Source organism: Mauremys reevesii, linkage group 1 (assembly GCF_016161935.1).
Source record: "Mauremys reevesii isolate NIE-2019 linkage group 1, ASM1616193v1, whole genome shotgun sequence".
In the NCBI taxonomy this organism is placed as follows: Eukaryota; Metazoa; Chordata; order Testudines; family Geoemydidae; genus Mauremys; species Mauremys reevesii.
Genome location: NC_052623.1, coordinates 7,883,305 through 7,896,743, shown reverse-complemented (window position 1 = coordinate 7,896,743; position 13,439 = coordinate 7,883,305). Strand labels below are relative to the sequence as shown.

Here is a 13,439-nt window from a genome sequence, read left to right as displayed (position 1 = left end):
AACACAAGGGCCAGAGAAGTCGGCCGAAAGGCAGAGTTGGGCTGGAGCTAGAGAAGCAGCACTGAGCCAGAAGGTTTAGAGTTGGGCTAGAGGCTTGGCAGCTCCCCCTACTCCACTCTGGGGCATCCCCTTGCAGCAGCTCCTCACCCCCCACCCTCCGCCCTGAGGCACCCCCTACCTGCCCCAGGTCACTCCTGCTCCACACACGAGCACCCGGAGCACACCGTCGCTGCTTCACTTCTCCCACCTCCCAGGCTTGCGGCGCCAAATCCTAGTCGCCTAAATGGTTGCACCGGCCCTGCATGGACACAGAATTCTCTCAGAGCACAAGCCCTGGCAATGTAATGGGATAGGTTCATGCCAGGGAACGCCGATTCTGGGCCCAGGAAACAAGCACAGACTTGTGGGACCGCATAGTGTTGCAGGTTTGGGATGATTTCCAGTGGCTGTGAATCTTTCGCATGCAGAAGGGTACTTTCATATGCATAAGGGCACTTTCATGCTCCATCCTTAGAGATTTTTAAGGCCCAGTTTGACAAAGCTCTGGCTGGGATGATTTAGTTGGAACTGTTCATGCTTTGAGCAGAGGGTTGGACTAGATGATTTTCTGAGGTCTCTTCCAACCCTAATCTTCTATGATTCCATGAAGAGAGCACCCTGGGGTGGGGACACCCAAGGTCCTGTCCTAAGTGAACATGATGAGACTGGGGGTTCAGCGTCCCAGGAATCCTAGGCCCTGCTGGGTCGCCATTACAAGGACTGCCACACAGGAGAGTGGAAGGGGAGTCCTTGTGGTCAGGCAGGCCTCTGGGTAAAGGGAGTGAGAGTGGGGACTCAGAACCTTGTGCTAGCCAATTCCCATGGGGTAGTGCAGAAGCCAGGAAAGTTCCCCTCAATAGTTCCGGAACTGGGAGAAACTGTTGGGTTGGATTTTAGTGACATGTAAAGAGATATGTAAGGTGTGAAATATTCATATAAATGATAAAAGCTGAAACGTTTAACTTTGTGGGGCAACTTTCTGTATAATATGTATGTAACATCACTGCTCGAGATGGCTTCCCAGAGGCTGGTATCATATAAAACCTTTTTCCTGCACTATTTTATTATGGGCAGTAAACCTGACATTGGTTATTCATAGAATCATAGAAGACTAGGGTTGGAAGAGACCTCAGGAGGTCATCTGGTCCAACCCCAACTACATCATCTTAGCCAAGGCTTTGTCAAGCAAGGCCTTAAAAAACTTCTAAGGATGGAGATTCCACCACCTCCCTAGGTAACCCATTTTAATTGGCCTCTTGAACAAAGTTCATATCAGATGAAAGCTTGTTCAAGGAATTGACTACACAATTTATCAACAACCTGTATGAATCACAGCTTGCTCTCAGATTTTGGTATTGAGACACAATGAAGGCATCCACAGAAATCATTCTCCTGTGCAAAAATGCTGTTGAAATGCTGTGGTTCTGGCTGGCGCTGCTTTACCTCCAGCTCACCTTCAGGTGGTTTGCCAGATTTCTGCTGCATTAATAGCCCAAATTCACTTAGAAGCTAACTACAAAGTAGCCCAATCTATTTCTTAAAATATTTCGTCAGATATATAGAACAGATTTGATATGTTCAAAAAATGCTTCTAGCCCCAGCAGGAGTTTGTCAAAGCTAAGAGATGACAATCAAATTCAATATTAAAACCCCACTACTAGTACTTGAATCCTGATTGAGGGTTGGGAGGTGTTTCAAACAAAAAAGAGTGAACGATGGATTTTAAAATAGCCAAAAGGTAGCCCAAAACATATGTAGTGTAAAACAAAACAAAACAAAATAAACCCAGTAGCATTACAATATTATTTATGTATAATTCCATTCAATGATGGTAGTCAATGTCCATATTTTGAGTTGAATTAGTTGTTATTGTTAGTCTCTAAAAGGCAACATTTCATCCTAACGGTCTTTGTCGGCAGTAGAATGCTTCTGCTGTTGGTCGTACATATCAGCAGTGACCAGTGCAATCATATGGATTGAACACATTCTGAAGTACATACACCTCAAATCCAGGGTAACACAGTCATGTTCTCAAAAACACACTGTTTCACAACTCTCACCTACAAACTTTAGTAGAATGTCCTCAATTCCTGCAGCAGCTTTCCAGTATTAGCACCCTCCAATTGACACTTTTGGTTTATCCTCCAGGATTCCTGAATGATTGGAAGTAGAAAAAATGGGTACATTTTGTTTACTGGATTACTGCACATATGTTAAAGAAGTTCAGCATTGTAGTATCTTTCTTTGTCTTTGGCTCTCTGAAGCTCTTTTGGCTTCCATTTTTCTGAACTGAGCCAGAATCCTATTCACAAAGGTACTAATGGAAAGCCACCTTGCATCAGAAAGCTGCAGTATCTTCTAGTTGTGTTGAAGTCCTGGAAAGGCCGATGGACAGTGTGTGTGGGAGTGGGGGCTGATGTGTGATGCTGAAAGAGGTCAGGCTATGGTCAGAGAGAGGAAATTCAGGAACAGAGAGAGCAGTGCTTGGTCATGGAGTGATAAGACGTTAGGTATGAGGAACTTCTCAGACTGTGAACCTCCACAATGCTGAGCTCCACAAAACTGGCACAGAGCACCCTTGATTGATGAGGAGATCTCCTTTCCCCCTCTTGTCACACAGATTTAAAGTCAGGGCCCCAGGTGATCACCTTCTGCAAGTGTATTTGCCCAATTTCTCACAAAGCTCTTGGGTTTTGACCCCATAAATGATTGGGTTGAGCATGGGGGGGACAAAGAAATAGAGGTTGGCCAAGATGATGTGAACGTGGGGAGCGATGCCCTGACCGAATCGGTGGGTTAGGTTCGAGAAGAGGTTTCAAACATAAGACATCAACATCACACAGATGTGGGCTGAGCAGGTGTTGAGGGCTTTCAGGTGGGATTTTTTGGAGGAGATTCTGAGGATGGCCCAGTTGATCAGACCGTAGGACAGAGCAATGAGTGTCAGGTTTAACCCAATGACCACAAATCTAACACCAAGCCATACGTCCTGTTAAATTTGATGTCCCCACATGATATCTTCGCCACAGCCATGTGCTCGCAGTGCGTGTGGGGGATAATGCAGTTGGCACAGAACGGCTGCCTGCTCAGGAGCATGGGCAGGGGCAGAACAAAGAGAACAGCTCTTATCATACCCACTAGTCCTAACTTAACTATTCGTGCATTGGTGAGAATGGTGGTGTATCTGAGAGGGCCACATATGGCAACGTAGTGATCGAAGGCCATTTTCACAAGGACGGCTGAGTGCATCACAGAAAGTGCATGAAGGAAGAACATCTGGGTGAGGCAGCCACCCACAGTAATGCCATTCAAATTGAACCAACATATAAACAGTGCCTTTGGCACGACGGAGGTAGACATGGCAATGTCTCTGAGTGCCAGCATGCAGAGCAGCAGGTACATCGGCTTGTGCAGGATCTGCTCTTTGTATACAACAGAGAACTGTGAAATTTCCCAATAGGCTGATAATGTAGAACATAGAGAAAGGGATGGAAATCCAGACATGAGCAGCTTCCAGGCCAGGGATGCCCATTAGGATGAATGTTGAAGAGTCAGAGGGGGTGAGTTTGAAGGCTGCCAAGAGGTGGTTGAAGCATTGATCGGGCTCAGAAATGCTCAAGGTGCCTGTGAAGAGAGAGAAGCACAGTGAGGGGTGTCATAGGTTTCACCCCCACTCTGAGCCTTAGAGTATAGATGTGGGGACCTGCATGAGAAGCCCTAAGCTTAATTAGATCAATATGCTGCCACCATCCAAATATCTGAGTAATTTGGAAAACTGTGTCTTCCCCCAAAAAACCTTCCCCTCCCTGGGTAGCCTTGAGAGACTCCTCCACCAATTCCCTGGTGATCACCGATCCAAACTCCTTGGATCTTAACACAAGGAAGAATTACTCCTTCTCCCCCCACTCTTCCCCACCCCCAATCCCTGGTGAGTCCAGATCCAATTCCCTTGGATCTAAAAACAAGATGAAATCAATCAGGTTTTTTAAAAAATAAGGCTTTTAATTAAAGAAAAGAAAGGTAAAAGACAAAAAATCCCTCTGGGAGATAGCATACAAGCTGATCTCACAGACAACAGATTCAAAACACAGAGGATGTTCCCCTGGGCAAACTTAGTACACAAAAATATTCCCCTAATGCCTAGCCCAGTTACAAAAAGAAAAATAAACATAAACCTATTTATTTCCTTCGTTAATCCTCGCTACTCTGATAAGAGGCTGGTTCCTTGATCTTTTCCACTCCGGCCAAAACTGAAACTGACTCTAAATAGAGGAAACTTCCCTCCTTCCTTTTGAAACATCTGGTTCTGACAAGGGGGTTACACACTTTATATCAATTAGTATAGTAAATATTTTATAGTTATCACCAATCTAGAACAGGGGTGAGCAGTGAGGTAACAACATTTGCAAATGGCACCAGATTATTTAGGTTACAGTCAAGTCCAGAAAAGTCCTGAGAGGGAGCTAACCAAGCCAGGTCAATGGGCAGCATAATGGCAGATGAAATTCGATGCTCTGTAGATGAACTATTAGAACAGTTTGAGCTGCCAGATATATATCCACTTTAGACCTCACAAAGGGATACTGGCAAATACCTTTGATGTCAGAACCCTGGCAGAAGAAAGCCTTTTCCACGCCCTTCAGCTTGCATTAAATCAGGATCAAGTCATTTGGCCTCCACAGGGTGGCAGTGACTTTTTGGATGGTCGGGATGCAGCAGCACGATGCTACAATAAATTGAAAATGGTTTTTGGTCCTGTATCTTGTGGCAGCATCCCACACATTGTGCAGATGGCAGTACATTACACACAGAAAAGAAAACCACCATGAACTTCTAGAGAGAATTTTGTCTGGAAGACTCAGTTTGCCCTGGCATTCTGAGCCCCTGGGACCCGCAAATCATTTCTTCCCTCCCAGGGGAGGCTCTCAGGCAGAGGTTCACCAAAGTCTATTTTCTGCTTTTCCCGCTGCTCATGGAGCTGAGGGAATTGTCTGGGAGTCCAGCCAACCAGACAGTCTGGAGGGATTGTACAGGGGAATCATAAAGGTCTCTGCCCAGCACGCCGAGTGTCAGACATGTGAGATTCATACACTGATTCTCAGGGCTCTGCCTTCCTGTCGCTTTAAGGAGATTTCCTCTCTTTGATGAGCGGGATTTCAGTGAGTTGCCTGTTTCTGCATTAAAGTTAGTGCTAAGGGCTTAGGAAGAGTTCCAGGGTTCAAGTAAAGAACCACCTTGGTAGGAATTCACCAGGATAGCAACTTGAAATGTTCAGTATTATCAGAAACACCAAGGGATTTACCTGGTAACCCTGGAGTTACAAATGCTTTGGAAATAGTTTAGAAAAATATTTGTTTTTTAAGTTCAGTTCCTTGTGTTTTACTGTGTCCTTCTAGCTGTCTCAATAGCTTCCTTTTTTGGGTTTATGTGGATATTCCTCTGGTTCGCTCATTTTGTCCTGTTCAGGAACTTCACTGTCCTGTTAAGAACTGCAGCCAAAACCTCTGCAGCAGGCATCTGTGTCACCAGAGAGTTCACAAGAAGAATGTGCCACACACTGGCCCTAGAAATGCTGTTCAGGCTGATCTCTCCCTTTTCCCTGGTGCAGGCAGATAGTGAATTTGTCCTCCTAGTCTGAGGAGATATTTCTGTGAGCTGCGGCTGTGGGATGTGGAACATGGTTTTGGTCCTGGGTGAGGGGTATCGCTGTGTGGCAGGGCTGTAAGTTGTGGGGGTGGGGATAGGGGTGAACAAAGACAGGTAGAAAGTATAGGAGGATTGGGGGGAAACCAGGGAGGTTTACGCAGAGAAGCAGTTAGCCCTGAGGGTGTTGGGCAGGCGGGGGATGTCTACGGACAGGCAGGTACTGCTTGGGGTTTTGGGTCAGGCAGGGCATACATATATAGGCTGGTAGGGCTGGGGATTGAGGGGGCAGGGAGGGGATGTAGAAGCACAGGAGAGCAGTGCTGGGGGTTCTGGGTGTGCGGAGTGGCATGTAGTGCTGGAGGTTGTGTGAGTAGGCAGGGGATATACCATGGACAGGCGAGCACTGCTGGGGAACACGTAAGCAAGCAGGGAGCAGCATGTACACAGAAAGGGGGCAGTGATGCTGAAGTTAATTTTTTTGCTGTGATTGTTGGTCCAAGGCCAGTGCTGGGTCATTTTCTGGTGTATTGGTGAGGGGATCTCAGGGTCTCTTTGCCCTGCCAAGCCACAGAACTGCACACTGGGTGTCACAACCTTTACTTAAGTTTGTTTCCAGTTGTAGTTCTTTAATGTTAATTATGTAACTTCTGGCATTTCACTGGTGGAAAGAACCATTGATCTTTATTCCTCAGCTTCTTCAATCTTCCATCATATTCTGGCCCCCCTCTGTATTCTCCTTCCCAATCCCAGGCTGCCCTGATTACAACAGGACGCTGTTCGCCAATGTTATCTCCATGCTCGCCAGTCATTCCTGGCTCCCACAACCTCCAAGCTACCCCACACTCCTCACAGCTCTTCCTCTGCAGGGAGTGAGGTGCCTTCCATCACACTTGCTCCCTTGGTGGGGGTGGGGGTGGGGGTGGGAGATCAGTGAGTCTGTCTCACCTGTGAGAAATCTCACGTACAACACCTGTGCTGCTTGTCTTGGAGCACCCATAGGTTATTGTCAAAGAGAAACACAGTCTCCAGCTCCCCAGAATAGAAATCCAAGGTGCTGCTAAGGTGCTGCTAGCTCGTACTTATGTGGTACCTGACAATGGACTGGCTCAGTCAGTGGCGGGACTTTCCACTGCCCCCTAGGCCAGACAGAGACACCGCCCCAGGGGTGCATTCTTATACAGAGATACAAACAACTTACACATCACTCCTGACGTATTGAGGTGCAACCCCACTACTTAGCAAGGTGCCACCTCTCACCTTGTACATGTTGGTTTGAACAAAACAACTCTCTCCATCATATTCCCCTTTTGGCCCTGTCATTTGGATGGGTCAGCCTGTTCCTTGTTATCTGTGTGGAGTGTACGAGTATGCGAACGTTCTGATATCTGGTGTCCAGTACCTTTTAGGTACGTCTCTTTCTGCAGCATCATCCCTTTCTTTGCCAGCTTCTGTGAGCAGGTCCTGCCTCTGGCTCACAGCTTCACTTTGCTTTATCTGAGCAAAGTCTTGACTATTACTTTAGTTCAGGCCTTAGGTCCCATACTGGGTCTCTGATAAGGGTTTATGTTTCAGGGCCTCTTCTTACTACACCAAGATGCTCCAGGACCATTTGCTAGCCATCTCTGTTAGCCAGTTTTGGCGAGGGTTGTACATTCATTCCTCAGTGAGGAGACTTTACAGGCTCTAGTCATTATTTGTCTCACCTAAAACATTCATCCATGCAGTGTCACGGGCTCCCTCAGCCTCAAAAAAACCCCACACCCAGCGTACGATTTCCAAGGCGCCACAATCACATGATAATTTCTCCTCATAGGGCTAAATTCAACACAGTCATGAACAGAAAAAAAGGCACAAACTTGCAGGCAAAATGCCTCCAGCATTTTTGTTCATAGATTCCAAGCCTAGAAGGGACCATTGTGATCATCTGGTCTGATTTCCTGTAGGGTACAGGCCAGAGAAATTCCTGAAAATTATTCCTAGACCAGCTCTTTTACAGGAACAACCAACCTTCTTTTAAAAATTCTCCGTGATGGAGAATCCACCATGACCCTTGGTAAATTGTTCCAGTGGTTAATTACATTAACCATTTAAAAATGCATGTTTTATTTCCAGTCAGATTTTATTTAACTTCAACTGCCAGGCACTGGGTTGTGTTACATCTCTGTATGGTAGGCAAAAAAAGCCTATTATTAAATATTGGTTCCCCATGTAGATACTTACAGACTGTTATCAAGTCACCCTTTAAACATCGTTGTTAAACTAAATAGATAAAGCTCCTTGAGTCTATCACTATAAGGCAGATTTTCTAATCTTTTAATAATTCTTGTGACTGTGCTCTGAATGCTCTTCAATGTAACAACATCCATCCTTAATAGTGGACACCAGAACTGGATATGGGATTTTGGTAGCAGTTGCACTAGTGTCAAATACAGTGGTAAAATATCTCTACCTCTCCTTGAGATACCCCTGATTATCATTCAAGAATCACATTGGCTCTTTTGGCCGCAGGGTCACACTGGGAGCTCATGTTTAGCTAATTATCCCTTCATACCCCCTGTCATAAACAGACAGTTAAGGGTTAATTCCTCTTTTACCTGTAAAGGGTTAAGAAGTTCACAATACCTAGCTGACACCTGACCAGAAGGACAAATAAAGGAACAAGATACTTTCAAAGTTGGGAGAGGGGAAAACAGTCTTTTGTCTGCCTGTGTGGGCTTTTGCTGGACAGGGAGAAGGAACCATTCCACTCCTAACAGGGTAGTGAGTAATTAGAGAGGGAATGTATTAAATTACTTTTATTTCTATTTGTAAGTTCTTTTGCAAAATAGAGGGAGAATCAAATTGGGTTTCTGCGTAACTTTAAAATTTTGCCCAGAAGGAAATCCTCTGTGTTTTGAATCTGTTGTCTGTGAGATTATCTTGCTTTCTTATCTCACAGAGGTATTCTTTTCACCTTTTTTTCTTTAATTAAAATTCTTCTTTTAAGAACTTGATTGATTTTTCATTGTTTTAAGATCCAAGGGGTTTGGATCTGTTTTCACCAGGAATTGGTGAGGGAATTATCTCAAGTCTACCCAGGAAAAGGGGTGTAAGGACTGGGAGGGGGGAGGAATTAGCCTCAATCCTGCCAGGAAAAGGGGGTTAGGGACTGGGGAAACATTTGGGGGAAGGCAAAATTCCAAGTGGTTCTCCCCTAAGATTTAAATCGCTTGGTAGTGGCAGCTACTGTAATCTCAGCTAGTAAATAAGCTTAGAGGAGTCTTTCATGCAGGTCCCCACAACTGTACCCTAAAGTTCAAAGTGGAGAATTAACCTGGACACCCCACAAACTTTGTTCAGTCATTGCGCTTCCCATAATAGTCCCCAATCATGTAAGAATCCTCTTGATTTTGTTCTATGAGACACGGAGAACACATTTTCGATGTAGTCTCTACCAGTCAGTATTTTGTAGACTTTTCTCATATCCACTTTATTCATCTCCTTTGTAAGGTAACAATTCCAGTCTTTTCAATCTCTCTCTTAAAAGAGTTTCCCAGGGTCCTTCATCATTCTCATTGCCCTTGTCTGAACCCCTCTAACTCTGCAAAAGCAGTAAAGAGTCCTGTGGCACCTTATAGACTAACAGACGTTTTGCAGCATGAGCTTTCGTGGGTGAATACCCACTTTGTCGGATCCAAGTAGTGGAAATTTTCAGGGGCAGGTGTATATATGCAAGCAAGAAGCAGGCTAGAGATAACGAGGTTAGTTCAATCAGGGAGGATGAGGCCCTCTTCTAGCAGTTGAGGTTTGAAAACCAAGGGAGGAGAAACTGCTTTTGTAGTTGGCAAGCCATTCACAGTCTTTTTTTAATCCTGAGCTGATGATGTCAAATTTGCAGATGAACTGAAGCTCAGCAGTTTCTCTTTGAAGTCTGGTCCTGAAGTTTTTTTGCTGCAGAATGGCTACCTTAAGATCTGATATTGTGTGGCCAGGGGAGGTTGAATTGTTCTCCTACAGGTATTTGCATATTGCCATTCTTAATATCTGATTTGTGTCCATTTATCCTTTTCCGTAGGGACTGTCCAGTTTGGCCGATGTACATAGCAGATGGGCATTGCTGGCATATGATGGCGTATATTACATCGGTGGACATGCAAGTGAATGAACTGGTGATGGTGTGGCTAATCTGGTCAGGTCCTGTGATGGTGTCGCTGGTGTAGATATGTGGGCAGAGTTGGCATCGAGGTTTGTTGCATGGATTGGTTCCTGAGTTAGAGTTACTATGGTGCGGTGTGCAGTTACTGGTGAGAATATGCTTCAGGTTGGCAGGTTGTCTGTGGGTGAGGACTGGCCTGCCACCCAAGGCCTGTGAAAGTGTGTGATCATTGTCCAGGATGGGTTGTAGATCCCTGATGATGCACTGGAGGGGTTTTAGCTGGGGACTGTATGTGATGGGCAGTGGAGTCCTGTTAGGTTTGTCTTGCAGTAGGAGGCTTCTGGGTACACGTCTGGCTCTGTTGATCAGTTTCCTTATTTCTGCGTGCGGGTATTGTAGTTTTGAGAACGCTTGTTGGAGATTTTCTAGGTGTTGGTCTCTGTCTGAGGGGTTGGAGCAGATGTGGTTGTACCTCAGTGCTTGGCTGTAGACAATGGATCTTGTGGTGTGTCCGGGATGGAAGCTGGAGGCATGAAGGTAGACATAGCGGTCGGTAGGTTTTCGGTATAGGGTGGTGTTAATGTGACCATCACTTATTTGCACCGTGGTGTCCAGGAAGTGGACCTCCCGTGTTGATTGGTCCAGGCTGAGGCTGATGGTGGGGTGGAAGCAGTTGAAATCATGGTGGAATTTTTCCAGAGTCTCCTTCCCATGGGTCCAGATGATGAAGATGTGCCCAGTACTACACAGAAGAGAACAGAGGAGGTGGAAAAATTAACTGGCTGATCGCATGGCATTGTATTTTCTATATGATTCCCCATTCTATGCCTCCTGGATGGCAATGTTTTGCTTAGTTTCTGTCCATGCTTTCACTCTTAGCAGGGTTTCACAGAGCTGTGTACAATGATGCCCAGCTCCCTGTCCTGAGCTCATACAGATAAATTAGAACCTTATAAGGTGTTTGAGGAGAACAAGCTTTTTCCTCCAATGGATATACACATTGCAGTTTTTGACATCGGAGTTCATCTGCCATCAAGCTGCCCAGTCACTTGCTGGTTAGCTCCCGCTGAGGACTTCTCTGGACTTTCATATGACCTAAATAAATTGGTTCCATCTGCAAATGTTGCCACCTCACTGCTCAACCCCTTTCTAGATTGGTAACAACTATAAAATACTTACTGTCCTATTTGTTATAAAGTGTATGACCCCCCTTGTTGTGTTTATCTCCCTTCACAGGCACCTTGAGCTTTTCTGAGCCTGATTGATGCATCAACCACCTCATGGCAGGTTTCAACCTCACCTCTTCTGACCTTTCAACATTCATCCTAGTGGGCATCCCTGACCTGGAAGCTGCCCACATCTGGATTTCCATCCCTTTCTCTATGTTCTACATTGTCGGCCTGTTGGGAAATTTCACAGTTCTGTTTGTTATAGGCAAAGAGCCGACCCTGCATAAGCCGATGTACCTGCTGCTCTGCATGCTGGCGCTCACAGAAATCAGCATATCTACCTCCGTCGTGCCAAAGGCACTGTGTATATTTTGCTTCAATTTGAAGGGCATTACTGTGGGTGGCTGCCTCACCCAAATGTTCTTCCTTCATGCAGGCTCTATGATGCACTCAGCCGTCCTCGTGACAATGGCCTTCGATCGCTATGTTGCCATATGTAACCCTCTGAGATACACCACCATCCTCACCAATGCACGAATAGCTAAGCTAGGGCTCGTGGGTTTGATAAGAGCTGTTCTTTTCATTCTGCCCATGCCCCTGCTTCTGATCAAGCAGCCATTCTGTGCCAACCATATTATACCCCATACGTACTGTGACCACATGGCTATAGCAAAGATGTCATGTGGGGACATCACCGTCAATAGGATGTATGGCTTGGTGGTAGCCTTTGTATTCATCGGGTCAGACCTAGCGCTCATTGTCCTGTCCTATGGTTTGATCATCAGGGCTGTCCTCAGGATCTCCTCTAAGAAAGCCCACCAGAAAGCCCTCAACACCTGCACTGCCCACATCTGTGTGATGCTGATGTCTTATCCTTTCTTCTTCTTTTCCACTCTGACACACCGGTTCGGTCAGGGCATCGCTCCCTACATTCACATCATATTGGCCAACCTCTATTGCCTAATCCCCCCCATGCTGAACCCTATCATTTATGGGGCTAAAACCAAAGACCTTCGTGACAAAGTGGGCAAATACCCCTGCAGATTGTGATCACCTGGGTCCACTGACTTTAAACACATGTGACAAAAGTGGGAAAGGCTATCTCCCTGTTAACCAAGGTTGCTCTGTCCCAGTTTGGCTGAGCTCAGCATTGTGGAAGTTCAGAGTTTTTAATAGTTCCTCACATCTAAGATCTTATTACTCTATCACCAAGGACTGCTCTCTCCGTTGCTGAGTTCCCTCTCTTTGTCCATCACCTGACCTCTTTCAGTGTCACCCATCATCCCCCACCTCCACCCACCTTGTCATTTCACCTTTCTGTGACTTCCAGACCACGAGAAGATAGTACCGCTTTGTGAAGCAATGTGGCTTTGCATTAGACCCTGTGTGAACATGGTTATAGACCAGTTTGATGAACTCAAGCTATGCTTTCTGATAGCCAAAGACAAAGAAAGCAACTACAGTGTTGAATTTCTTTTTCATATGTTCAGTGATCCAGTGAGCACAATTCACCTGATTTTTCTAAAACAAATGTTTCCATTGGAAAGTGCTAATAGAAGAAAGCTGCTGCAGGAATTGAGGACATTGTACTAGACTTTTGGTGAAAGATGTGAAGCTGTGTGTTTTTGAGAACTGGACTCTGTTTTCCTGGATGGGGGGCGTGTACCCCAGAATGTGATCAAGCCAATTGCAACCATATGTTGTGCACTCAGCCACTATGAATTAATAAAATAGAACACAACATAGTTTAGGGTTAATTGGAAAGCAGGGTTTCAGATGCAAAGTCAAAATCTAGGTGGCAGGTTCTACTAATCAGAATGGGAGGAGGGGAAAGAGAAGTAAATAAGTGAAAATGAAAAATGGTAAATAGATGGAAACCTTGAGTGTAGTTGCCTCTGATATTAGGAGTTTATTGAAAGTTAGGAAAAGTGATGATCCAGTAGTGGACTCTATGGCCAGTGTATTTTGAAGAAGTTATAAACGATTAGCTAATACAGTGTACTTTGGGGAATTCCTCTGAAACCATCTTGAGAGATGTTTTTCCTGACATCCTTTCTCCCTGGTTGGTGAGCAACTGGCCACTGTGAACCTGCTGTTAATTACTCAATACCGTTCCAGATGTTAGGTTACTATCTGGGATGTTCTAAGCCTATTGTTTATGTCTGTGTGTCCTTAAATCTAATAAACTGAACTGCTGGCCAAGAGCATGCGTACTTGCATTTAATCCATCATAAGACAGAATTGCTGTGTTCCCATTGATTTATTCCTGACACCACCCAGAGTGAAATACTTAAGTTGCTCCAGCTGCGGGTTCTTAAAACCCCAGGTATCAAACTGCTGTGTTAAACTACAACATCGCCTTGGAGTCAAATAACTTACTGCTTTGCACAGTTGATTTTGGAGTTGCTTTCAGCTGGAAATTTCAAAATACACACTAACCATTCCCATTG

At 45.3% G+C, this 13,439-nt stretch overlaps 1 protein-coding gene across 1 annotated transcript; it reads left to right on the top strand.

The window, feature by feature from the left end:
• Positions 1–11,100: 11,100 nt before the first annotated feature.
• LOC120399651 (putative olfactory receptor 52P1) lies at positions 11,101–12,039 on the top strand. Its single transcript, XM_039528112.1, has one exon. It carries the CDS (start codon positions 11,101–11,103, stop codon positions 12,037–12,039), a length of 939 nt encoding a protein of 312 aa, XP_039384046.1.
• The last annotated feature ends 1,400 nt before the right edge of the window (positions 12,040–13,439 follow it).

What these genes read in the sequence shown, in the direction of transcription:
- LOC120399651 (XM_039528112.1), top strand. Translation starts at nt 11,101, where the DNA reads ATGGCAGGTTTCAACCTCACCTCTTCTGACCTTTCAACATTCATCCTA.